Consider the following 25,489-nt stretch of genomic DNA (forward strand, 5'->3'; position numbering starts at 1 on the left):
CTGTCTGTGTGCTCTCATCTGAGGGAGTTCATATGACTATTAAAGTTTTAAATTCTCTGGGCAAGGGAAGGTTAAATTTCATTGGCACCAGCTGTACATTGGTATGTCTGTTATTAGCTTCTTGTGAAATAATTAAAGTTTTATGGCACCTCTTTGGACACAAGGAAATTCTTCACAGCTGTGACAATTGTTATTCTAAGCATATTTGAAAACCCATTTTAAAATGTAGACTCTCCAAACCTAATTTAATTTGTTTTTATTAGTTTTTATTGTAAGCAAAGTAAATATTCTAGAGTTCACTTGCCTATTCAATATCACAGAGTTAAAAACAAAAATCTTTTCACACCTATTTAATAAATGGTGGTATGGTGTCTATTAAAGACTTCACACTTTAATATCAAAGATTTAACATGCTTGGAATTTTTTTTTTCTGGCACTGATGGGGCATTAGAATACGCCAACTGCCCCCCTGCAGAGGGTAAAAGATATGACCTTAAACTATATCCAGTGGTGAGGCCCCAACTTGCGGGCTTTGGGGAGTGTGGGGTCACCCTTTAATTACCATTGCTCCTAGGTCCACTCTGACCCGGAGTGGTAGTACCTGTTAGGGTCCCAACTATGGATTAAATAGAAACCAACAAAATATTCTATTAAAAAAAATTTTCTTCAAAATCACTGGATTTGGCATTAAATAACCCGAAAAGGGTTGATATGCTATAAAACAAAAACAACCAACTAATCAACCTTTAAAATATTTCATGTTTGCTTATATTTTGGCACAAATGAAAATATAGATGAAAATGTCACAAGTTTATCAGAGAGCAAACATTAAGAAGTTTGTTAACTTAAAAAAAACAAACTTTCCTTTACATTTGAAATACCCAAAACATGAGATTCTACTATTTTAGGCGATTATGTGTGAGCACACTGAAACGTTAACTTATAATTTAGAATGAAGGTTCAGTTGTGCATATAAATATAATGTAAACTGAGCCCATTTCGATACATTATAACTTCTTAAGTAATTAAGTAATTTTTACCACTAATTCTAACGCGATCAGCAAAATCATAAAATCACATGTAATTGCTATATTTTTCGTATTGCCACCCATACTTAGGGTTAGTAGTAGGAAAGGGCGTGGTTTTTATGACTTTTAACAATATTATATATTAATACAATAGCGTGTGTTACGATTACATCCAAGTGACTGTTGTTTAATTGTTATGGATTCCCATTTCTTATAATGAATAATTTTACCAAGAATTCTTCATACGTTTTGGTTTTGGTTTTGGTTTCGATTGCAGTTGATGGTATTCGAGTCATTTTCTTATGAAGAATTCTTGATAAAATTATTTAGAAGTTTTGGTTTCAGTTTAAATTATAGCTGATGGAACTTCAGTGATCCATTTTTTTTTTTTTTTTTTTTTTTTTGTAAATAATTTTATCAAAAATTCTTCATAAATTTTGGTTTCGATTTCAATTATAGCTGAAGGAACTCAAGCTAATGCATCAAAGTTGTATGGATATATTTTTTTATTTTTTTGAAATCACAACTTTATAATATATAAAAATCGATAGAACATTAACTCTATAATAATATATACAAAATCTGCAAGAATTAAAGTATCATATTTAAGCGTCCCTGCTAGTTTAGATAAATACTTTTGCAGTTTTAACAAAAGTTACAATAATATCAGAGCATCTCTATTTATGCCATGAATACCAACATCAATATATTATATAGGAATGAGTCCCTTGTGGAATTTCCACAGGTCTCACTAGTTATTATTTGCATCTTGTTTTTGTTTTTTTATTATTTTTTTTTACAGCAGAGCAAATCAATTTAATAACCCATCAAATTTATATAATTAAAATAAAATTTAAACATTTATAGAAGGAAGGCACATAATAGTTAACGAATACCAACACCCTTTCCATATTAAAAATGTTTTTCTAAATAACGTTATTATTTAGAAATTTGATCGTAATAATGGAAGCAGGGGGGGACGTTAATATTTTGTTCTTACATCGTTTTCTCATTCTACCTACCAATCGTTGACTATTTTCAACTGTTTATGAAAACTTTAATGAAGCATGTTGTACGCTAACGACGAGCTGATACAATTTGGCTTTGTTTAAATTCAAAATAAACCTTTTGTTGTCTTTCAATTTGAAATACATTACAAGGAAAACATTTAAGAAAAAATATACCTGGAAATTACCCGGGGGGGGGGGTATGTAATAATTTTAAAATTTACAAAAAAAAAAGAAAATCTTTAATTAAATATTTATAAATATTAAAAGAATCGGAATCAGAAATTTAGAATGAAATCTGTAATTGGATAGGAATGTGAAAAAATTTTGGAATCATTCCATCACTAATATATATATATATATAGAGAGAGAGAGAGAGAGAGAGAGAGAGAATAAAGATTTAGAAGGCTGTCACAATGTGAGGAATGAAATATAGTCGCTGTTGGTAAAAATAGACGAGAACAAGTGGCGATTTACAAATCAATAAGTACATACATATATGTTTATATATACATATATTTATTCAGTTGTATTAGGTAAAATGTCTTACTTGTTATGTCTGCGACAATATCCATTATTAATTTTGGAAAAAATTCCCTTTTCAAATAGTGGACATAACAGATCGATTCAAAGCATGCTTGATGATGGAGCGGAAGTTGGATAGCTGTGTGGGGCCTCGGAGCAAATGTGAGGAGGGGGATTATGTATGGTCTGATTAGGTAATTAACTTGTTTATATTCTATGATAAATGTTGAATACGTTTTTGAATAAATAACCGAATGAAAGTTAGACTATTTATTTTTAACTATTACGAATGTGTTGCTCTCTCGATATATTATAGTTAGACTCTTCAATTTTAAAATTGAAAAAGAAAATGCAGTTTCATCACAAAATGTTAACTCCCATTTTAAGCCAGGATCTTGCCTAAATGCTCATAAGATGAGTACCCAAAACCATAAAATTTATATTTAACTATTACGAATGTGTTGCTCTCTCGGTATATCATAGATAAAATTAGCTTAAATCAACGTCAAAAAGTATTGGTTAGAAATAGAGCAAATATTAATCATTACTAATTAGCAGTACAAGTTGATTTAATTTTAATTTTTTTATTTATTTATTTTATTTTATTTTTTTATTTTTTATTTTTTTTTTAGCTAATTTTATTAACTTGTTGAATAGAGGTATGTAAAAGAAACCCCAAACTGTTTGAATCATGCAAATACCATCAGTGGTTCAGAAGGTCTGAAAATTTAAAGTGCTTGTTCTGGACGTTTTTTTTTTTTTTTTTTTTTTATGAATCCTTTTAAAAAGCGAACCAAAATATGGAAATCTCAATTTAAAGAAATTTGGCAATTGGCCATTTATTCTGCAGCTATTCTCACAAAACTTAGTACACTTTCTGATTATGAAATCGTATTTTATGGATATCTTTACCTTAAACCTGGAATTATAAATTAACTGACCACCATACAGTCATTAACCTTTATCCTCGAGTGGCTTTTGGGCCTTGATAAGTGGGGGGAAAAATCCTTGTTGTTGCTAACACAAAATATTGTTTACATTAGCATTTACATTCATCCTGTTTGACTTTTCCACTTTTTTATTCAGAATAAAACGTTTTAAATAAAAATGTGTGTAATCAAAATGTTAAAAAAATTTTCATATTTATTTATAACAAAAATCATTCTAAATCTTAATGATCTCCATTCATATAATTTGTCTTTTGAAACTTTAACTTTTCTCAATCAGAACTTTATTTCTAGTGTTCATCTATTATATAAAAGTTTTTGGCAGACATACATACACAAACACACAAATGTGTGTTTGTGTATGTATGTCTGCCAAAAACTTTTCTCAGCCACATCAGACAGGGTCGAGACCAGTATTATCTGAAAGAGCGATGTCCCGCTCAAATAATGTGTAAGAAATAGAAAAAAATGCTCAATTATTTCCTATAGAAATAAACCTTTATAACAAAAAATCATTCCTTTTTTTTTTTTTTTTTTTTTTTTTTTTTTAATGACTTTGATAAGTATGCATGCACGTCAGGCATTCTTTCTTGAATTGGTTTAAATAAAACAAAAACTATTTCGTTGACAGCATCATGGGAGGTGGGTAACAAGGTCAAGTCGTAAGCTTTTAGTTTTCACTTTCGATCCCACTTAACGGTGGTTTATTTATTTATTTTTTATTTTTATTTATTTTTTTAAAGTTTTTAACATTTAAACAGGGTTAAAAGCTTTTTATTTGCCATAAAATTTTTCTTATTTGGAGGCTTACTACGTAATGTGATTTTTTTTTTTTTCCTTTAAAAAAAATACTGAATTATTTTCAAGTTCGCTTAAGCCGGTTTTCACATACTTCTTTTTCTCACCAATTCTTTTTGTGTTTTTTTTTTTTTTTTTTTTTCACCTCCCTCCACCCGGCAGCATCTAATTTTTTATCTGGAGGTTGTTCAATATCCTTAGTACACCACCTCTTTCCACCCAGGCAACGCCGGGTAATCCCACTAGTCTATTATATAAAAGGGAAAGTGTGTTTGTATGTCTACCAAAAACTTTTGACACACGCGACGAACACTGACAAAATTGGTATCGTTTGAAAGGTCAGTCTCTCGGACAACAAATATCCTTACTTCTCCATGTTAAGAATGGGTTTCTAAATGTTATTATTTCAGCATGGTAGCATAAATGCACAAGTACCTTTATTTGTTATATATTTGTTTTCGTTTTTTTTTTGTTTTGTTTTTTTACCACTAAAAAACAAATGCATGTTCTTAGTACATTTTGTTGGGGTTTTTTATCGCTTTTAGTACATGTGTATTACAAGCATTAAAAACAACAAAATAGTATTGTTTGGAAATCAAATTTGAAAAACTTGAAAATAATTTTTTTTAAATTGACAAACTCAGAATAAAAAATGAAACTTTTTTCTGCTTTTGTTTTGAAAGCGGAAAAAAAAGTTTTCTATTTGTAAGAGAATACAAACTCATCAATACGCTGACAGCGATGGTTAGTGTGTGTGTGTCTCTCTCTCTCTCTCTTTTGACTCTCTGTGTGTGTCTCTCTCTCTCTTTGGAATTGTTTTTTTCTTCCCTTTCTGTTTTTTCTTCCCTTTCTGTTTTTTTCTTCCCTTTCTGTTTTTTTCTTCCCTTTCTGTTTTTTTCTTCCCTTTCTGTTTTTTTCTTCCCTTTCTGTTTTTTTCTTCCCTTTCTGTTTTTTTCTTCCCTTTCTGTTTTTTTCTTCCCTTTCTGTTTTTTTCTTCCCTCTGTTTTTTTCTTCTCTTTCTGTTTTTTTCTTCTCTTTCTGTTTTTTTTCTTCTCTTTCTGTTTTTTTTCTTCTCTTTCTGTTTTTTTCTTCTCTCTCTGTTTTTTTCTTCTCTCTCTGTTTTTTTCTTCTTCCCTCTGTTTTTCTTCTTCCCTCTGTTTTTCTTCTTCCCTCTGTTTTTTTTTCTTCTTCCCTCTGTTTTTTTTTCTTCTTCCCTCTGTTTTTTTTTCTTCTTCCCTCTGTTTTTTTTTCTTCTTCCCTCTGTTTTTTTTCTTCTTCCCTCTGTTTTTTTTTCTTCTTCCCTCTGTTTTTTTCTTCTTCCCTCTGTTTTTTTCTTCTTCCCTCTGTTTTTTTCTTCTTCCCTCTGTTTTTTTCTTCTTCCCTCTGTTTTTTTCTTCTTCCCTCTGTTTTTTTCTTCTTCCCTCTGTTTTTTCTTCTTCCCTCTGTTTTTTTTTCTTCTTTCCTCTGTTTTTTTTTCTTCTTTCCTCTGTTTTTTTCTTCTTCCCTCTGTTTTTTTCTTCTTTCCTCTGTTTTTTCTTCTTTCTTCTGTTTTTTTCTTCTTCCTTTTCTGTTTTTTTCTTCTTCCTTTTCTGTTTTTTTCTTCTTCCCTTTCTGTTTTTTTCTTCTTCCCTTTCTGTTTTTTTCTTCTTCCCTTTCCGTTTTTTTCTTCTTCCCTTTCTGTTTTTTTTCTTCTTCCCTTTCTGTTTTTTTTCTTCTTCCCTTTCTGTTTTTTTTTCTTTTTCCCTTTCTGTTTTTTTTCTTCTTCCCTTTCTGTTTTTTTTCTTCTTCCCTTTCTGTTTTTTTTCTTCTTCCCTTTCTGTTTTTTTTCTTCTTTCCTCTGTTTTTTTCTTCTTCCTTTTCTGTTTTTTTCTTCCCTTTCTGTTTTTTTTCTTCTTCCCTTTCTGTTTTTTTCTTCTTCCCTTTCTATTTTTTTTCTTCCCTTTCTGTTTTTTCTTCTTCTTCCCTTTCTGTTTTTTTTTCTTCTTCCCTTTCTGTTTTTTTTTTCTTCTTCCCTTTCTGTTTTTTTTCTTCTTCCCTTTCTGTTTTTTTTTCTTCTTCCCTTTCTGTTTTTTTCTTCTTCCCTTTCTGTTTTTTTTCTTCTTCCCTTTGTTTTTTTTTTCTTCCCTTTGTTTTTTTTTTCTTCCCTTTGTTTTTTTTCTTCTTCCCTTTCTGTTTTTTTTTCTTCTTCCCTTTCTGTTTTTTTTTCTTCTTCCCTTTCTGTTTTTTTTTCTTCTTCCCTTTCTGTTTTTTTCTTCTTCCCTTTCTGTTTTTTCTTCTTCCCTTTCTGTTTTTTTCTTCTTCCCTTTGTTTTTTTTTCTTCTTCCCTTTGTTTTTTTTTCTTCTTCCCTTTGTTTTTTTTCTTCTTCCCTTTGTTTTTTTTTCTTCTTCCCTTTGTTTTTTTTCTTCTTCCCTTTGTTTTTTTTTCTTCTTCCCTTTGTTTTTTTTTCTTCTTCCCTTTCTGTTTTTTTTCTTCCCTTTCTGTTTTTTTTCTTCCCTTTCTGTTTTTTTTCTTCCCTTTCTGTTTTTTTTTCTTCATTTTCTGTTTTTTTTCTTCTTCCCTTTCTGTTTTTTTTCTTCTTCCCTTTCTCTGTTTTTTTTCCTCCTCCCCATTCTCTGTTTTTTTTCTTCTTTCCTTTCTCTTTTTTTTTTCTTCTTCCCTTTCTGTTTTTTTTTTCTTCTTCCCTTTCTCTGTTTTTTTTTCTTCTTCCCTTTCTCTGTGTTTTTTTCTTCTTCCCTTTCTCTGTTTTTTTTTCTTCTTCCCTTTCTCTGTTTTTTTTCTTCTTCCCTTTCTGTTTTTTTCTTCTTCCCTTTGTTTTTTTTGTCTTCTTCCCTTTGTTTTTTTCTTCTTCCCTTTGTTTTTTTTTCTTCTTCCCTTTGTTTTTTTTTCTTCTTCCCTTTGTTTTTTTTTCTTCTTCCCTTTGTTTTTTTTTCTTCTTCCCTTTGTTTTTTTTTCTTCTTCCCTTTGTTTTTTTTTCTTCTTCCCTTTGTTTTTTTTCTTTTTCCCTTTCTGTTTTTTTTCTTCCCTTTCTGTTTTTTTTCTTCCCTTTCTGTTTTTTTTCTTCCCTTTCTGTTTTTTTTTTCTTCCCTTTCTGTTTTTTTTCTTCTTCCCTTTCTGTTTTTTTTCTTCTTCCCTTTCTCTGTTTTTTTTTCCTCCTCCCCATTCTCTGTTTTTTTTCTTCTTTCCTTTCTCTTTTTTTTTTCTTCTTTCCTTTCTCTTTTTTTTTTCTTCTTCCCTTTCTGTTTTTTTTTCTTCTTCCCTTTCTCTGTTTTTTTTTCTTCTTCCCTTTCTCTGTGTTTTTTTCTTCTTCCCTTTCTGTTTTTTTTCTTCTTCCCTTTGTTTTTTTTCTTCTTCCCTTTGTTTTTTTTCTTCTTCCCTTTGTTTTTTTTCTTCTTCCCTTTGTTTTTTTTTCTTCTTCCCTTTCTGTTTTTTTTCTTCCCTTTCTGTTTTTTTTCTTCTTCCCTTTCTGTTTTTTTTCTTCTTCCCTTTCTGTTTTTTTTCTTCTTCCCTTTCTGTTTTTTTTCTTCTTCCCTTTCTGTTTTTTTTCTTCTTCCCTTTCTGTTTTTTTTCTTCTTCCCTTTGTTTTTTTTTCTTCTTCCCTTTATTTTTTTTCTTCTTCCCTTTATTTTTTTTCTTCTTCCCTTTGTTTTTTTTTCTTCTTCCCTTTCTGTTTTTTTTCTTCCCTTTCTGTTTTTTTTCTTCTTCCCTTTCTGTTTTTTTCTTCTTCCCTTTCTGTTTTTTTTCTTCTTCCCTTTCTGTTTTTTTTCTTCTTCCCTTTCAGTTTTTTTTCTTCTTCCCTTTCTGTTTTTTTTACTTCTTCCCTTTCTCTGTTTTTTTTTCCTCCTCCCCATTCTCTGTTTTTTTTCTTCTTCCCTTTCTCTGTTTTTTTTCTTCTTCCCTTTCTCTGTTTTTTTTCTTCTTCCCTTTCTGTTTTTTTTTCTTCTTCCCTTTCTCTGTTTTTTTTTCTTCTTCCTTTCTCCGTGTTTTTTTCTTCTTCCCTTTCTCTGTTTTTTTTCTTCTTCCCTTTCTCTGTTTTTTTTCTTCTTCCATTTCTCTGTTTTTTTTCTTCTTCCCTTTCTGTTTTTTTTCTTCTTCCCTTTCTGTTTTTTTTCTTCTTCCCTTTCTGTTTTTTTTCTTCTTCCCTTTCTGTTTTTTTTCTTCTTCCCTTTGTTTTTTTTTCTTCTTCCCTTTGTTTTTTTTTCTTCTTCCCTTTGTTTTTTTTTCTTCTTCCCTTTGTTTTTTTTTCTTCTTCCCTTTGTTTTTTTTCTTCTTCCCTTTCTGTTTTTTTTCTTCTTCCCTTTCTGTTTTTTTTCTTCTTCCCTTTCTGTTTTTTTTCTTCTTCCCTTTCTGGTTTTTTCTTCTTCCCTTTCTGTTTTTTTTCTTCCCTTTGTTGTTTTTCTTCTTCCCTTTGTTGTTTTTCTTCTTCCATTTCTGTTTTTTTCTTCTTCCCTTTCTGTTTTTTTTCTTCTTCCCTTTCTGTTTTTTTTCTTCTTCCCTTTCTGTTTTTTTCTTCTTCCCTTTCTGTTTTTTTCTTCTTCCCTTTCTGTTTTTTTTCTTCTTCCCTTTCTGTTTTTTTTCTTCTTCCCTTTCTGTTTTTTTTCTTCTTCCCTTTCTGTTTTTTTTCTTCTTCCCTTTCTGTTTTTTTTTCTTCTTCCCTTTCTGTTTTTTTCTTCTTCCCTTTCGGTTTTTTTTCTTCTTCCCTTTGTTTTTTTTTCTTCTTCCCTTTGTTTTTTTTTCTTCTTCCCTTTCTGTTTTTTTTTTCTTCTTCCCTTTGTTTTTTTTTCTTCTTCCCTTTGTTTTTTTTTCTTCTTCCCTTTCTGTTTTTTTCTTCTTCCCTTTCTGTTTTTTTCTTCTTCCCTTTGTTTTTTTTTCTTCTTCCCTTTGTTTTTTTTCTTCTTCCCTTTGTTTTTTTTCTTCTTCCCTTTGTTTTTTTTCTTCTTCCCTTTGTTTTTTTTCTTCTTCCCTTTGTTTTTTTTTCTTCTTCCCTTTGTTTTTTTTCTTCTTCCCTTTGTTATTTTTTCTTCTTCCCTTTCTGTTTTTTTTCTTCCCTTTCTGTTTTTTTCTTCCCTTTCTGTTTTTTTCCTTCTTCCCTTTCTCTGTTTTTTTTTCCTCCCCCCCATTCTCTGTTTTTTTTCTTCTTCCCTTTCTCTTTTTTTTCTTCTTCTTCCCTTTCTGTTTTTTTTTCTTCTTCCCTTTCTCTGTTTTTTTTTCTTCCCTTTCTCTGTGTTTTTTTCTTCTTCCCTTTCTCTGTTTTTTTTTCTTCTTCCCTTTCTCTGTTTTTTTTCTTCTTCCCTTTCTCTGTTGTTTTTCTTCTTCCCGTTCTCTGTTTTTTTTCTTCTTTCCTTTCTGTTTTTTTCTTCTTCCCTTTCTGTTTTTTTTCTTCTTCCCTTTCTGTTTTTTTTCTTCTTCCCTTTCTGTTTTTTTCGTCTTCCCTTTCTGTTTTTTTTTCTTCTTCCCTTTCTGTTTTTTTTTCTTCTTCCCTTTCTGTTTTTTTTCTTCTTCCCTTTCTGTTTTTTTTCTTCTTCCCTTTCTGTTTTTTTTCTTCTTCCCTTTGTTTTTTTTCTTCTTCCCTTTGTTTTTTTTCTTCTTCCCTTTGTTTTTTTTCTTCTTCCCTTTCTGTTTTTTTTTCTTCTTCCCTTTCTGTTTTTTTTTCTTCTTCCCTTTCTGTTTTTTTTTCTTCTCTTTCTGTTTTTTTTCTTTTTCTGTTTTCTTCTTCTCTCTCTGTTTTTTTCTTCTTCCCTCTGTTTTTCTTCTTCCCTCTGTTTTTTTTCTTCTTCCCTCTGTTTTTTTTCTTCTTCCCTCTGTTTTTTTTCTTCTTCCCTCTGTTTTTTTTTTCTTCCCTCTGTTTTTTTTTCTTCCCTCTGTTTTTTTCTTCTTCCCTCTTTTTTTTTTTTTCTTCTTCCCTCTGTTTTTTTCTTCTTTCCTCTGTTTTTTCTTCTTTCTTCGTTTTTTTTCTTCTTCCCTTTCTGTTTTTTTCTTCTTCCCTTTCTGTTTTTTTCTTCTTCCCTTTCTGTTTTTTTCTTCTTCCCTTTGTTTTTTTTTCTTCTTCCCTTTGTTTTTTTTTCTTCTTCCCTTTGTTTTTTTTTCTTCTTCCCTTTGTTTTTTTTCTTCTTCCCTTTCTGTTTTTTTTCTTCCCTTTCTGTTTTTTTTCTTCTTCCCTTTCTGTTTTTTTTCTTCTTCCCTTTCTGTTTTTTTTCTTCTTCCCTTTCTGTTTTTTTTCTTCTTCCCTTTCTGTTTTTTTTCTTCTTCCCTTTCTGTTTTTTTTCTTCTTCCCTTTCTGTTTTTTTTCCTTCTTCCCTTTCTGTTTTTTTTCCTTCTTCCCTTTCGCTGTTTTTTTTGCTCCTCCCCATTCTCTGTTTTTTTTCTTCTTCCCTTTCTCTTTTTTTTTTCTTCTTCCCTTTCTGTTTTTTTTTCTTCTTCCCTTTCTCTGTTTTTTTTTCTTCTTCCCTTTCTCTGTGTTTTTTTCTTCTTCCCTTTCTCTGTGTTTTTTCTTCTTCCCTTTCTCTGTTTTTTTTTCTTCTTCCCTTTCTCTGTTTTTTTTTCTTCTTCCCTTTCTCTGTTTTTTTTCTTCTTCCCTTTCTGTTTTTTTCTTCTTCCCTTTCTGTTTTTTTTCTTCTTCCCTTTCTGTTTTTTTTCTTCTTCCCTTTCTTTTTTTTTTCTTCTTCCCTTTCTGTTTTTTTTCTTCTTCCCTTTCTTTTTTTTTTCTTCTTCCCTTTCTGTTTTTTTTCTTCCCTTTCTGTTTTTTTTCTTCTTCCCTTTCTGTTTTTTTTTCTTCTTCCCTTTGTTTTTTTTCTTCTTCCCTTTGTTTTTGTTCTTCTTCCCTTTCTGTTTTTTTTCCTACTTCCCTTTGTTTTTTTTACTTCTTCCCTTTGTTTTTTTTTCTTCTTCCCTTTGTTTTTTTTCTTCTTCCCTTTGTTTTTTTTTCTTCTTCCCTTTGTTTTGTTTCTTCTTCCCTTTGTTTTTTTTTCTTCTTCCCTTTCTGTTTTTCTTCTTCCCTTTCTGTTTTTTTTCTTCCCTTTCTGTTTTTTTTCTTCTTCCCTTTCTGTTTTTTTTCTTCTTCCTTTCTGTTTTTTTTCTTCTTCCTTTCTGTTTTTTTTCTTCTTCCTTTCTGTTTTTTTTCTTCTTCCTTTCTGTTTTTTTTCTTCTTCCTTTCTGTTTTTTTTCTTCTTCCCTTTCTGTTTTTTTTACTTCTTCCCTTTGTTTTTTTTTCTTCTTCCCTTTGTTTTTTTTTCTTCTTCCCTTTGTTTTTTTTCTTCTTCCCTTTGTTTTTTTTTCTTCTTCCCTTTGTTTTTTTTTCTTCTTCCCTTTGTTTTTTTTTCTTCTTCCCTTTGTTTTTTTTCTTCTTCTCTTTCTGTTTTTTTTTCTTCCCTTTCTGTTTTTTTTCTTCTTCCCTTTCTGTTTTTTTTCTTCTTCCCTTTCTGTTTTTTTTTCTTCTTCCCTTTCTGTTTTTTTTCTTTTTCCCGTTCTGTTTTTTTTCTTCTTCCCTTTCAGTTTTTTTTCTTCTTCCCTTTCTGTTTGTTTTTCCTTCTTCCCTTTCTCTGTTTTTTTTTCCTCCTCCCCATTCTCTGTTTTTTTTCTTCTTCCCTTTCTCTGTTTTTTTTTCTTCTTCCCTTTCTCTGTTTTTTTTCTTCTTCCATTTCTCTGTTTTTTTTCTTCTTCCCTTTCTGTTTTTTTTCTTCTTCCCTTTCTGTTTTTTTTTTCTTCCCTTTCTGTTTTTTTTCTTCTTCCCTTTCTGTTTTTTAACTTCTTCCCTCTCTGTTTTTTTCTTCTTCCCTTTCTGTTTTTTTTCTTCTTCCCTTTCTGTTTTTTTTCTTCTTCCCTTTCTGTTTTTTTTCTTCTTCCCTTTCTGTTTTTTTTCTTCTTCCCTTTCTGTTTTTTTTCTTCTTCCCTTTCTGTTTTTCTTCTTCCTTTTCTGTTTTTTTTCTTCTTCCCTTTCTGTTTTTTTTCTTCTTCCCTTTCTGTTTTTTTTCTTCTTCCCTTTCTGTTTTTTTTCTTCTTCCCTTTCTGTTTTTTTTCTTCTTTTTCTGTTTTTTTTCTTCTTCCCTTTGTTTTTTTTCTTCTTCCCTTTGTTTTTTTTCTTCTTCCCTTTCTGTTTTTTTCTTCTTCCCTCTCTGTTTTTTTTTCTTCTTCCCTTTCTGTTTTTTTTCTTCTTCCCTTTCTGTTTTTTTTCTTCTTCCCTTTCTGTTTTTTTTCTTCTTCCCTTTCTGTTTTTTTTCTTCTTCCCTTTCTGTTTTTTTTCTTCTTCCCTTTCTGTTTTTTTTCTTCTTCCCTTTCTGTTTTTTTTATTCTTCCCTTTCTGTTTTTTTTCTTCTTCCCTTTCTGTTTTTTTTCTTCTTCCCTTTGTTTTTTTTCTTCTTCCCTTTCTCTGTTTTTTTTCTTTTTCTGTTTTTTTTCTTTTTCTGTTTTTTTTCTTTTTCTGTTTTTTTCTTCTCTCTCTGTTTTTTTCTTCTTCCCTCTGTTTTTCTTCTTCCCTCTGTTTTTCTTCTTCCCTCTGTTTTTTTTCCTTCCCTCTGTTTTTTTTCCTTCCCTCTGTTTTTTTTTCTTCCCTCTGTTTTTTTTTTCTTCCCTCTGTTTTTTTTCTTCTTCCCTCTGTTTTTTTTCTTCTTCCCTCTGTTTTTTTTCTTCTTCCCTCTGTTTTTTTTCTTCTTCCCTCTGTTTTTTTTCTTCTTCCCTCTGTTTTTTTTCTTCTTCCCTCTGTTGTTTTCTTCTTCCCTCTGTTTTTTTCTTCTTTCCTCTGTTTTTTCTTCTTTCTTCTGTTTTTTTCTTCTTCCTTTTCTGTTTTTTTCTTCTTCCTTTTCTGTTTTTTCTTCTTCCTTTTCTGTTTTTTTCTTCTTCCCTTTCTGTTTTTTTCTTCTTCCCTTTCTGTTTTTTTTTCTTCTTCCCTTTGTTTTTTTCTTCTTCCCTTTCTGTTTTTTTTCTTCTTCTCTTTCTGTTTTTTTCTTCTTCCCTTTCTGTTTTTTTTCTTCTTCCCTTTCTGTTTTTTTTCTTCTTCCCTTTCTGTTTTTTTCTTCTTTCCTGTTTTTTTCTTCTTCCCTTTGTTTTTTTTTCTTCTTCCCTTTCTGTTTTTTTTTCTTCTTCCCTTTCTGTTTTTTTTTCTTCTTCCCTTTCTGTTTTTTTCTTCTTCCCTTTCTGTTTTTTTCTTCTTCCCTTTGTTTTTTTTTCTTCTTCCCTTTGTTTTTTTTTCTTCTTCCCTTTGTTTTTTTTCTTCTTCCCTTTGTTTTTTTTTCTTCTTCCCTTTGTTTTTTTTTTCTTCTTCCCTTTGTTTTTTTTTTCTTCTTCCCTTTGTTTTTTTTTCTTCTTCCCTTTGTTTTTTTTCTTCTTCCCTTTGTTTTTTTTTCTTCTTCCCTTTCTGTTTTTTTTTCTTCCCTTTCTGTTTTTTTTCTTCCCTTTCTGTTTTTTTCCTTCTTCCCTTTCTCTGTTTTTTTTCCTCCTCCCCATTCTCTGTTTTTTTTCTTCTTCCCTTTCTCTTTTTTTTTCCTTCTTCCCTTTCTGTTTTTTTTTCTTCTTCCCTTTTTCTGTTTTTTTTTTCTTCTTCCCTTTCTCTGTGTTTTTTTCTTCTTCCCTTTCTCTGTTTTTTTTTTCTTCTTCCCTTTCTCTGTTTTATTCTTCTTCCCTTTCTCTGTTGTTTTTCTTCTTCCCGTTCTCTGTTTTTTTTCTTCTTCCCTTTCTGTTTTTTTCTTCTTCCCTTTCTGTTTTTTTTCTTCTTCCCTTTCTGTTTTTTTCTTCTTCCCTTTCTGTTTTTTTCGTCTTCCCTTTCTGTTTTTTTTTCTTCTTCCCTTTCTGTTTTTTTTTCTTCTTCCCTTTCTGTTTTTTTTCTTCTTCCCTTTCTGTTTTTTTTCTTCTTCCCTTTCTGTTTTTTTTCTTCTTCCCTTTCTGTTTTTTTTCTTCTTCCCTTTCTGTTTTTTTTCTTCTTCCCTTTGTTTTTTTTCTTCTTCCCTTTCTCTGTTTTTTTTCTTCTTCCCTTTCTGTTTTTTTTTCTTCTTCCCTTTCTGTTTTTTTTTCTTCTTCCCTTTCTGTTTTTTTTCTTTTTCTGTTTTTTTCTTCTCTCTCTGTTTTTTTCTTCTCTCTCTGTTTTTTTCTTCTTCCCTCTGTTTTTCTTCTTCCCTCTGTTTTTTTCTTCTTCCCTCTGTTTTTTTTTTCTTCCCTCTGTTTTTTTTTCTTCCCTCTGTTTTTTTTCTTCTTCCCTCTTTTTTTGTTTTCTTCTTCCCTCTGTTTTTTTCTTCTTTCCTCTGTTTTTTCTTCTTTCTTCGTTTTTTTTCTTCTTCCCTTTCTGTTTTTTTCTTCTTCCCTTTCTGTTTTTTTCTTCTTCCCTTTGTTTTTTTTTTCTTCTTCCCTTTGTTTTTTTTTCTTCTTCCCTTTGTTTTTTTTTCTTCTTCCCTTTCTGTTTTTTTCTTCCCTTTCTGTTTTTTTTCTTCTTCCCTTTCTGTTTTTTTTCTTCTTCCCTTTCTGTTTTTTTTCTTCTTCCCTTTCTGTTTTTTTTCTTCTTCCCTTTCTGTTTTTTTTCTTCTTCCCTTTCTGTTTTTTTTCTTCTTCCCTTTCTGTTTTTTTTCCTTCTTCCCTTTCTGTTTTTTTTCCTTCTTCCCTTTCGCTGTTTTTTTTTCCTCCTCCCCATTCTCTGTTTTTTTTCTTCTTCCCTTTCTCTGTTTTTTTTCTTCTTCCCTTTCTGTTTTTTTTCTTCTTCCCTTTCTCTGTTTTTTTTTCTTCTTCCCTTTCTCTGTGTTTTTTTCTTCTTCCCTTTCTCTGTTTTTTTTCTTCTTCCCTTTCTCTGTTTTTTTTTCTTCTTCCCTTTCTCTGTTTTTTTTTTCTTCTTCCCTTTCTCTGTTTTTTTTCTTCTTCCCTTTCTGTTTTTTTCTTCTTCCCTTTCTGTTTTTTTTCTTCTTCCCTTTCTGTTTTTTTTCTTCTTCCCTTTCTGTTTTTTTTCTTCTTCCCTTTCTGTTTTTTTTCTTCTTCCCTTTCTGTTTTTTTTCTTCTTCCCTTTCTGTTTTTTTTCTTCTTCCCTTTCTGTTTTTTTTCTTCCCTTTCTGTTTTTTTTCTTCTTCCCTTTGTTTTTTTTCTTCTTCCCTTTGTTTTTTTTCTTCTTCCCTTTGTTTTTTTTCTTCTTCCCTTTCTGTTGTTTTCTACTTCCCTTTGTTTTTTTTACTTCTTCCCTTTGTTTTTTTTTCTTCTTCCCTTTGTTTTTTTTCTTCTTCCCTTTGTTTTTTTTTCTTCTTCCCTTTGTTTTTTTTCTTCTTCCCTTTGTTTTTTTTTCTTCTTCCCTTTCTGTTTTTCTTCTTCCCTTTCTGTTTTTTTTCTTCCCTTTCTGTTTTTTTTCTTCTTCCCTTTCTGTTTTTTTTCTTCTTCCCTTTCTGTTTTTTTTCTTCTTCCTTTCTGTTTTTTTTCTTCTTCCCTTTGTTTTTTTTCTTCTTTCCTTTGTTTTTTTTTCTTCTTCCCTTTCTGTTTTTCTTCTTCCCTTTCTGTTTTTTTTCTTCCCTTTCTGTTTTTTTTCTTCCCTTTCTGTTTTTTTTCTTCTTCCCTTTCTGTTTTTTTTCTTCTTCCCTTTCTGTTTTTTTTCTTCTTCCTTTCTGTTTTTTTTCTTCTTCCCTTTCTGTTTTTTTCTTCTTCCCTTTGTTTTTTTTTTCTTCTTCCCTTTGTTTTTTTTTCTTCTTCCCTTTGTTTTTTTTTCTTCTTCCCTTTGTTTTTTTTCTTCTTCCCTTTCTGTTTTTTTTCTTCTTCCCTTTCTGTTTTTTTTCTTCTTCCCTTTCTGTTTTTTTTCTTCTTCCCTTTCTGTTTTTTTTCTTCTTCCCTTTCTGTTTTTTTTCTTCTTCCCTTTCTGTTTTTTTTCTTCTTCCCTTTCTGTTTTTTTTCTTCTTCCCTTTCTGTTTTTTTTCTTCTTCCCTTTCAGTTTTTTTTCTTCTTCCCTTTCTGTTTGTTTTTCCTTCTTCCCTTTCTCTGTTTTTTTTTCCTTCTTCCCTTTCTCTGTTTTTTTTTCCTCCTCCCCATTCTCTGTTTTTTTTCTTCTTCCCTTTCTCTGTTTTTTTTCTTCTTCCCTTTCTCTGTTTTTTTTCTTCTTCCCTTTGTTTTTTTTCTTCTTGCCTTTCAGTTTTTTTTTCTTCTTCCCTTTCTGTTTTTCTTCTTCCCTTTCTGTTTTTTTTCTTCCCTTTCTGTTTTTTTTCTTCTTCCCTTTCTGTTTTTTTTCTTTTTCCCTTTCTGTTTTTTTTCTTCTTCCCTTTCTGTTTTTTTTCTTCTTCCCTTTCTGTTTTTTTTCTTCTTCCTTTCTGTTTTTTTTCTTCTTCCCTTTGTTTTTTTTCTTCTTCCCTTTGTTTTTTTTTCTTCTTCCCTTTCTGTTTTTTTTCTTCCCTTTCTGTTTTTTTTCTTCTTCCCTTTCTGTTTTTTTTTCTTCTTCCCTTTCTGTTTTTTTTCTTCTTCCCTTTCTGTTTTTTTTCTTCTTCCTTTCTGTTTTTTTTCTTCTTCCCTTTCTGTTTTTTTCTTCTTCCCTTTGTTTTTTTTACTTCTTCCCTTTGTTTTTTTTTCTTCTTCCCTTTGTTTTTTTTTCTTCTTCCCTTTGTTTTTTTTCTTCTTCCCTTTGTTTTTTTTCTTCTTCCCTTTCTGTTTTTTTTCTTCTTCCCTTTCTGTTTTTTTTTCTTCTTCCCTTTCTGTTTTTTTTCTTCTTCCCTTTCTGTTTTTTTTCTTCTTCCCTTTCTGTTTTTTTTCTTCTTCCCTTTCTGTTTTTTTTCTTCTTCCCTTTCTGTTTTTTTTCTTCTTCCCTTTCTGTTTTTTTTCTTCTTCCCTTTCAGTTTTTTTTCTTCTTCCCTTTCTGTTTGTTTTTCCTTCTTCCCTTTCTCTGTTTGTTTTTCCTTCTTCCCTTTCTCTGTTTTTTTTTCCTCTTCCCCATTCTCTGTTTTTTTTCTTCTTCCCTTTCTCTGTTTTTTTTCTTCTTCCCTTTCTCTGTTTTTTTTCTTCTTCCCTTTGTTTTTTTTCTTCTTGCCTTTCAGTTTTTTTTTCTTCTTCCCTTTCTGTTTTTCTTCTTCCCTTTCTGTTTTTTTTCTTCCCTTTCTGTTTTTTTTCTTCTTCCCTTTCTGTTTTTTTTCTTCTTCCCTTTCTGTTTTTTTTCTTCTTCCCTTTCTGTTTTTTTTCTTCTTCCTTTCTGTTTTTTTTCTTCTTCCCTTTCTGTTTTTTTTCTTCTTCCCTTTGTTTTTTTTACTTCTTCCCTTTGTTTTTTTTTCTTCTTCCCTTTGTTTTTTTTTCTTCTTCCCTTTGTTTTTTTTTCTTCTTCCCTTTGTTTTTTTTCTTCTTCCCTTTCTGTTTTTTTTCTTCTTCCCTTTCTGTTTTTTTTCTTCTTCCCTTTCTGTTTTTTTTCTTCTTCCCTTTCTGTTTTTTTTCTTCTTCCCTTTCTGTTTTTTTTCTTCTTCCCTTTCAGTTCTTTTTCTTCTTCCCTTTCTGTTTGTTTTTATTTCTTCTCTTTCTCTGTTTTTTTTTCCTCCTCCCCATTCTCTGTTTTTTTTCTTCTTCCCTTTCTCTGTTTTTTTTCTTCTTCCCTTTCTCTGTTTTTTTTCTTCTTCCCTTTCTGTTTTTTTTTCTTCTTCCCTTTCTCTGTTTTTTTTTCTTCTTCCTTTCTCTGTGTTTTTTTCTTCTTCCTTTCTCTGTGTTTTTTTCTTCTTCCCTTTCTCTGTTTTTTTTCTTCTTCCCTTTCTCTGTTTTTTTTCTTCTTCCATTTCTCTGTTTTTTTTCTTCTTCCCTTTCTGTTTTTTTTCTTCTTCCCTTTCTGTTTTTTTTCTTCTTCCCTTTCTGTTTTTTTTCTTCTTCCCTTTCTGTTTTTTTCTTCTTCCCTTTCTGTTTTTTTCTTCTTCCCTTTCTGTTTTTTTTCTTCTTCCCTTTCTGTTTTTTTTCTTCTTCCCTTTCTGTTTTTTTTCTTCTTCCCTTTCTGTTTTTTTTCTTCTTCCCTTTCTGTTTTTTTTCTTCTTCCCTTTCTGTTTTTTTTCTTCTTCCCTTTCTGTTTTTTTTCTTCTTCCCTTTCTGTTTTTTTTCTTCTTCCCTTTCTGTTTTTTTTCTTCTTCCCTTTTCTGTTTTTTTTCTTCCCTTTCTGTTTTTTTTCTTCTTCCCTTTGTTTTTTTTCTTCTTCCCTTTGTTTTTTTTCTTCTTCCCTTTCTGTTTTTTTCTTCTTCCCTTTCTGTTTTTTTCCTTCTTCCCTTTCTGTTTTTTTTCTTCTTCCCTTTCTGTTTTTTTTCTTCTTCCCTTTCTGTTTTTTTTCTTCTTCCCTTTCTGTTTTTTTTCTTCTTCCCTTTCTGTTTTTTTTCTTCTTCCCTTTCTGTTTTTTTTCTTCTTCCCTTTCTGTTTTTTTTCTTCTTCCCTTTCTGTTTTTTTTCTTCTTCCCTTTCTGTTTTTTTTATTCTTCCCTTTCTGTTTTTTTTCTTCTTCCCTTTGTTTTTTTTCTTCTTCCCTTTCTGTTTTTTTTCTTTTTCTGTTTTTTTTCTTTTTCTGTTTTTTTTCTTTTTCTGTTTTTTTTCTTTTTCTGTTTTTTTTCTTTTTCTGTTTTTTTTCTTTTTCTGTTTTTTTTCTTTTTCTGTTTTTTTTCTTTTTCTGTTTTTTTCTTCTCTCTCTGTTTTTTTCTTCTTCCCTCTGTTTTTCTTCTTCCCTCTGTTTTTCTTCTTCCCTCTGTTTTTCTTCTTCCCTCTGTTTTTTTTCCTTCCCTCTGTTTTTTTTCTTCCCTCTGTTTTTTTTTTCTTCCCTCTGTTTTTTTTCTTCTTCCCTCTGTTTTTTTTCTTCTTCCCTCTGTTTTTTTTCTTCTTCCCTCTGTTTTTTTTTCTTCTTCCCTCTGTTTTTTTCTTCTTCCCTCTGTTTTTTTCTTCTTTCCTCTGTTTTTTCTTCTTTCTTCTGTTTTTTTCTTCTTCCTTTTCTGTTTTTTTCTTCTTCCTTTTCTGTTTTTTTCTTCTTCCTTTTCTGTTTTTTTCTTCTTCCCTTTCTGTTTTTTTCTTCTTCCCTTTCTGTTTTTTTTCTTCTTCCCTTTGTTTTTTTCTTCTTCCCTTTCTGTTTTTTTTCTTCTTCCCTTTCTGTTTTTTTCTTCTTCCCTTTCTGTTTTTTTCTTCTTCCCTTTCTGTTTTTTTCTTCTTCCCTTTCTGTTTTTTTCTTCTTTCCTCTGTTTTTTTCTTCTTCCTTTTCTGTTTGTTTTTCTTCCCTTTCTGTTTTTTTTTCTTCTTCCGTTTCTGTTTTTTTTCTTCTTCCCTTTCTGTTTTTTTTTCTTCTTCCCTTTCTGTTTTTTTTTTCTTCTTCCCTTTCTGTTTTTTTTTTCTTCTTCCCTTTCTGTTTTTTTTTCTTCTTCCCTTTCTGTTTTTTTTTCTTCTTCCCTTTCTGTTTTTTTCTTCTTCCCTTTCTGTTTTTTTCTTCTTCCCTTTGTTTTTTTTTTCTTCTTCCCTTTGTTTTTTTTTCTTCTTCCCTTTGTTTTTTTTTCTTCTTCCCTTTGTTTTTTTTTCTTCTTCCCTTTGTTTTTTTTTCTTCTTCCCTTTGTTTTTTTTTCTTCTTCCCTTTGTTTTTTTTCTTCTTCCCTTTGTTTTTTTTCTTCTTCCCTTTGTTTTTTTTCTTCTTCCCTTTCTGTTTTTTTTCCTCTTCCCTTTCTGTTTTTTTTCTTCTTCCCTTTCTGTTTTTTTTCTTCTTCCCTTTCTGTTTTTTTTCTTCTTCCCTTTCTGTTTTTTTCTTCTTCCCTTTCTGTTTTTTTTCTTCTTCCCTTTCTGTTTTTTTTTCTTCTTCCCTTTCTGTTTTTTTTCCTTCTTCCCTTTCTCTGTTTTTTTTCCTCCTCCCCATTCTCTGTTTTTTTTTCTTCTTCCCTTTCTCTGTTTTTTTTTCTTCTTCCCTTTCTCTGTTTTTTTTTCTTCTTCCCTTTCTCTGTTTTTTTTTCTTCTTCCCTTTCTCTGTTTTTTTTTCTTCTTCCCTTTCTCTGTTTTTTTTCTTCTTCCCTTTCTCTGTTTTTTTTTCTTCTTCCCTTTCTCTGTTTTTTTTCTTCTTCTCTTTCTCTGTTTTTTTTCTTCTTCCCTTTCTGTTTTTTTTCTTCTTACCTTTTTTTTTTTTTTCTTCTTACCTTTCTGTTTTTTTTTCTTCTTCCCTTTCTGTTTTTTTTTCTTCTTCCCTTTCTGTTTTTTTTTTCTTCTTCCCTTTCTCTGTTTTTTTTTCTTCTTCCCTTTCTCTGTTTTTTTTTCTTCTTCCCTTTCTCTGTTTTTTTTTTCTTCTTCCCTTTCTCTGTTTTTTTTTCTTCTTCCCTTTCTCTGTTTTTTTTTTCTTCTTCCCTTTCTCTGTTTTTTTTTTCTTCTTCCCTTTCTCTGTTTTTTTTCTTCTTCCCTTTCTCTGTTTTTTTTCTTCTTCCCTTTCTCTGTTTTTTTTCTTCTTCCCTTTCTCTGTTTTTTTTCTTCTTCCCTTTCTCTGTTTTTTTTTTCTTCTTCCCTTTCTGTTTTTTTTTTCTTCTTCCCTTTCTGTTTTTTTTTCTTCTTCCCTTTCTCTGTTTTTTTTCTTCTTCCCTTTCTCTGTTTTTCTTCCCTTTGCTTTTCTCTTTTCATTTCTTTACTAACAAAATTATACTCATTCAGAATGCAGTTAATAATGTTGGCATTATTAGAAAGTAAAGAATTCCTAACCATTATGTTCTCCTTCTTGCAATTGTCGATATCGAACCCCACCGCACATCTGTCAGAACTTACTTCTGCCAAAGGGACACATCCTCTCTCTTTCCCTCTCTGACACACAGGCTTTTTATTTGAAAAACCGACTCCATCTCATTTGCATATTTGCCCCAAATCTCATTACCTCATGTGGCCACCAATCCATAAATAGAAGGAACGGCTATTTTTTTTTTTTTCTTCATCCCTTTCCTGAAACGGACGGCACATTGTACAAGATCAGATTTGTACTACTTTTTAATCACACGCATCCTTGATCTTTAAGATCAATAATTGCTCTCATAGTTCACTATCCACGCCAGGCGTCTTTGTTCGCAGTGTGACCATCGTATAGGTTCTTCAAGAACTTCATCAACCTCCTCTTTCTCTGCTGGCAAGGAAACTCTCCATATGTCATCTTGGCCAGTCTTCGGTGCCATATTATACCAAAATACAACTTCTTGGGGCAAAATTTGGCTTCCTGATGCCACAGCTTTTATAGTGCAATGGTGCCTCTCTATAATTCCATTACCACTTGAGTGGTATGCAACTCTAAAATATAGCCTAGCATTCCACTCCACGCATAAGTCTCTAAAAACTTCCATTATCCACCAACACCTCTTCTACTGGACTCCTTTCCATAAACCACTCCTCAACAACTTTCTTCACTTCTTCTGCCATTTTATTTTTGATTTTCTGCCATATCTCTACTCTCGCACGACCAATCAGTTAAATATGGTTCATGTTGATAATGCATGATATCAAAAGCCAGTTGCCGCCAGCTTTCTTCAACATGCAATTCCCCTTTCGTGTTTAGCCTGCGCAAGGTTAATTGACATTCCTACATTCTTCCACCACATCTTGCATTGCGATGTGCGGATTCACTTTTCTTACTAGGTATAAAGTCCATTTCTTTCCAAAATGATGCTTCTTATGCAGGTCTTTTTGATGCTCTACTGCACAACACACCAGAGCCATGTCTTTCTCTTCACTTAGCCAGGCTGTCTTCACTCTTGTCAGTCCATGTGCTTTATTTTTCTGTGTTCGAACCAAAGTGACAGTTACCTTCAGTCCAAATTCTTTGATCAAGTCTCCAAGAGCTCTAAGTTGATGCTTAATAAGCATTTCCACTGCTCCTTTTGTCTTCATTTGCTTATCACCAGACACCTCCGATTTAATTCATGACTATTTGTATCATGAGCAGCACTTCTTGATCAATTGCATCCTCCCAATTGTCTGTATCCGTCTGCCTTTTAATAAAACTGCATGCAGTTCGAAACCATCCAACTATAGGGTAATAGCCGACCAACTTTCCACATACAGAGAAAAGCTCTCTCTTGATCAAGCCATCTTTGGCTTCGGGGATCTTGTTTCCTCATCCAAACATCAACTTTCCTGCCTTATTGCGCTGTAGTCTTAATCTTAAAGCCATTTTGTTTTCCAATGACTGATGGTTTTGCCGTCAGTCCATATGTTTTGACATGATTTCTGACCCTCTCCGCAGTCACCTCGGTTCCGTTCACCAGTACATCATCAATGTAAGAGCAGGTACCTCTCTTCACCACATCATCCTTGGCCAACACAGTCTTAAGAACTGCCATCATGATTTTCGGTGTGAAATTCAGTCCAAATACTAATCTGGTCAAACAATAAACTTGACCTTTATACTCTACTAATTGATACTGCCATAACTTTTCGTCTACATGAATTTGGATGTAGGCCAACTTTAGGTCCATGATTTTTGTTGCCCGTTCCATTCCTCTAATTCCTCATACATGCTGATTCTGTTCTTTTTGTGACAAGCTACATACTTGTTTAGCTTCCGGAAATCCAACCTTAACCCTAACTTAATAGGTTGAACCACGGCCATGAGTGGCAAAATTCCTTCAATCTTCTCTGACCACAGTATCAATATTCCTTCATCTATCCATTTCTCAACTTCCTTTTCAATCTTATGTTTCTTGTTAGCGTGTTTTTGTAACAGCTAATCCGATTTGTCAACACGGGTGGTTTTGTGGTCCATCGCCACTCTATTGTCCATTTATCACCATCAAAGTAGGCCCACAAGTCCTCATCCTCAATCGGACATAGTCTGGGTGTTGACGGTTGGTTGGTATTGCTCCTGATTGCACTTCTTGTCATCCTTAGTACATTCTGATTGCCGAACTTCACCTGGCCTTTAGCAATGGTAGCTCTTCCCAATCGGTCTATCACATCCAGGCCCAGAGCCGATTCAGTACAATCACTTTTAGTTACAGGAGCACATTCCTCCCCATGATCTTAACATTGGCCTCTCCACAGGTGGGATCCTTGGTATCCGAAGCATTTACCAGTAAATCTATGACTTTGTTTCATTAATGTTTGCTCCTCTCTGCTTTGTTTGCCACAGAGGCTGCGACTGTCCCCAGTTCACCGGGCTGTTTTGCCAGCATTTTAACATGCCTAAAAATCTCCACCTCCATGGTTTCAATTTCAGTAAGTCGTTGCAGTTCCATAGAGATGCAGTCAGGAACCACTTACAAAAGCCAGTTCAACAGTCTTCTCAAGGCTGCATCTTGCATATCTAGCCAATCCCGCTAGTCGCCTTATCTCTGCCACATATGCATCTACCGACTTTCAGGTCCAGGTAACTTTTCTGAGTTTATGATAAGCCTCAAATGTGCTCTCTGAAAATGCAGTCTTTAATCAGTTCTCAATATTCTCAGCAATGGTCTGATCTGTCTCTCCTATTTCTAGGTAGACTGCTATAGCATTCCTTTCCAAATACATTGGAATCAATCTGGCTTTGCCACCAACCTCAGCTTGTTAAGACATTTTGACATTAAGACAAATTGTTATTTAGTTAAATATTTTGGTATTATTAGAAAGTAAAGTCCAAAGAAAGAATTCCTAACCGTTATGTTTTCCTCCTCGCAGTTGTCGGTATCAAATCTCACTGTACATCTGTCAGAACTTACTACTGCCAAAGAGACACATCCTCTCTCACTCTCTCTCTCTCTCTCTCTCATACACACACAGGCTTTTTATTTGAAAACCACTGCATCTCATTTGCATATTTCCCCAAAATCTTGTCACCTCACGTAACCACCAGTTCATAAATAGCAGGAGCGGCCATTTTTTTTTTTTTTTCTTTATCCTTTTCTGAAGCAGACAGCACGTTGTACGAGGTCAGGTTTGTACTACTTTTTAATAGCACAGAGTGCATATACAAATCTTATTAAATTGTAAGTTATATACAAAGCCCACAAATATCTGATTTCCTTTTTTTATTCTACACAGAAAAATTATAGTGTGCCAGTCAAAGTAACAATTTATATTTTAAAGAACTATTTATATCGTTGAGTTGTCTATACACAACCCTGTTTTATATTATGTTTGTTTTTTCATTGTGTACTGAGTCTTTTATTTTGTTTCTTTTTCTTTGTTTCTTTTTTATTGCTGTTCAGGTTTCTCCACAATTCACACATTTGGATGAACCTTCGTTGAGAAGAGTGCGAAGAAAATGCAAGCGAAAAACGTTTCCGGAAAGTGAGAACCATACACCACACAAGAAATATGCGGCACTAAAATTTACTTCCGCATCGACCAGCAACTCCTCTGCTTCCACTGCTACGTCGTCATGTTCTTCTAGTGTAACAAATTCTACATGCAAACGAAGTGTGTTCCAAGATATCCGGCCAAATATCCAGGCAGAAAATGTCGAACCTATTATCCGAGTAGAAAGTGTCCTCGATACTTCTGTCTGTTCAGCAGTGGATGACACCCTGGAAGCTGTTCCTCTCCCCTCGTATCTACAAAGCCTGTTTGACACCGCTACCCCAAACGAACAGGATTTTGGTGATATCCTTGTACCTGAGACACCCAGAACAGATTACACATTGACAGTGAGACAGAAGCAGTTGAAAAACATGAAATATAAAAAAAAATGTAAATTGTTACTTTCAACCTCCTAGTTGTCTCGCCATTTTGGAGAGGGGGTTGCTCAACTAGTTATTTACACTTTTTTTTTTTTTTCTGGAAAGCTGGCATAGTAACTGCCATATCTAAAAAAATAAATAAATAAATTAAAAAAAAAAAAAAAAAACGAAAATATTTTTTTAATCTATTTTACTATTTATAATGACGTTAAAAGAAACCAATAAAATGTTTTTGTATATATTTTCTTTTTCTATTTTCTCTATTACATTTAACCAGCATTTAGAACTAACTTGACTATCCTGTGTTGCCAGGGAATACCGACAACAAAATAGTTAATGTGTATAACATTTTTTTTTTTTTTTAATTTCTTTACTTCTCTCTATTCTGTCACCCCTCTTTATATTTATAGCAATTGGAGAAAAAAATTTATAGCAACTGGGGAAAAAAATTAAGTTACTACATCACACATTAAAAAATCACTCTAAATATTGACCCCCCCCCCCCTCCTCAATTAATTCTGTTCCTATTGATCACCAAAAGAATGAATATTAAAATAAATATCTGTTTTTATTAAAAAAAATTTTTTAAAGTAAAACTGGGTCCTTATATACAGCATGGGGCTCAGGTGAAAATCACATTTCAAGTAAAA

General features: G+C 31.7%; 1 protein-coding gene across 1 annotated transcript in view; it reads left to right on the plus strand.

The window, feature by feature from the left end:
* LOC145292871 (uncharacterized) overlaps window positions 1-25,080 on the plus strand; it is a 53,028-nt gene extending 27,948 nt beyond the window's left edge. The window contains exon 3 of the mRNA XM_080138983.1: window positions 24,369-25,080. Coding sequence (XP_079995109.1) covers window positions 24,369-24,875 — 507 coding nt within the window. The 3' untranslated portion in view covers window positions 24,876-25,080. The remainder of the gene's footprint in view (window positions 1-24,368) is intronic.
* Window positions 25,081-25,489: the final 409 nt, after the last annotated feature.

Source organism: Euprymna scolopes, chromosome 14 (assembly GCF_053919585.1).
Source record: "Euprymna scolopes isolate OS-2025 chromosome 14, ASM5391958v1, whole genome shotgun sequence".
NCBI classification, from domain to species: Eukaryota; Metazoa; Mollusca; class Cephalopoda; order Sepiida; family Sepiolidae; genus Euprymna; species Euprymna scolopes.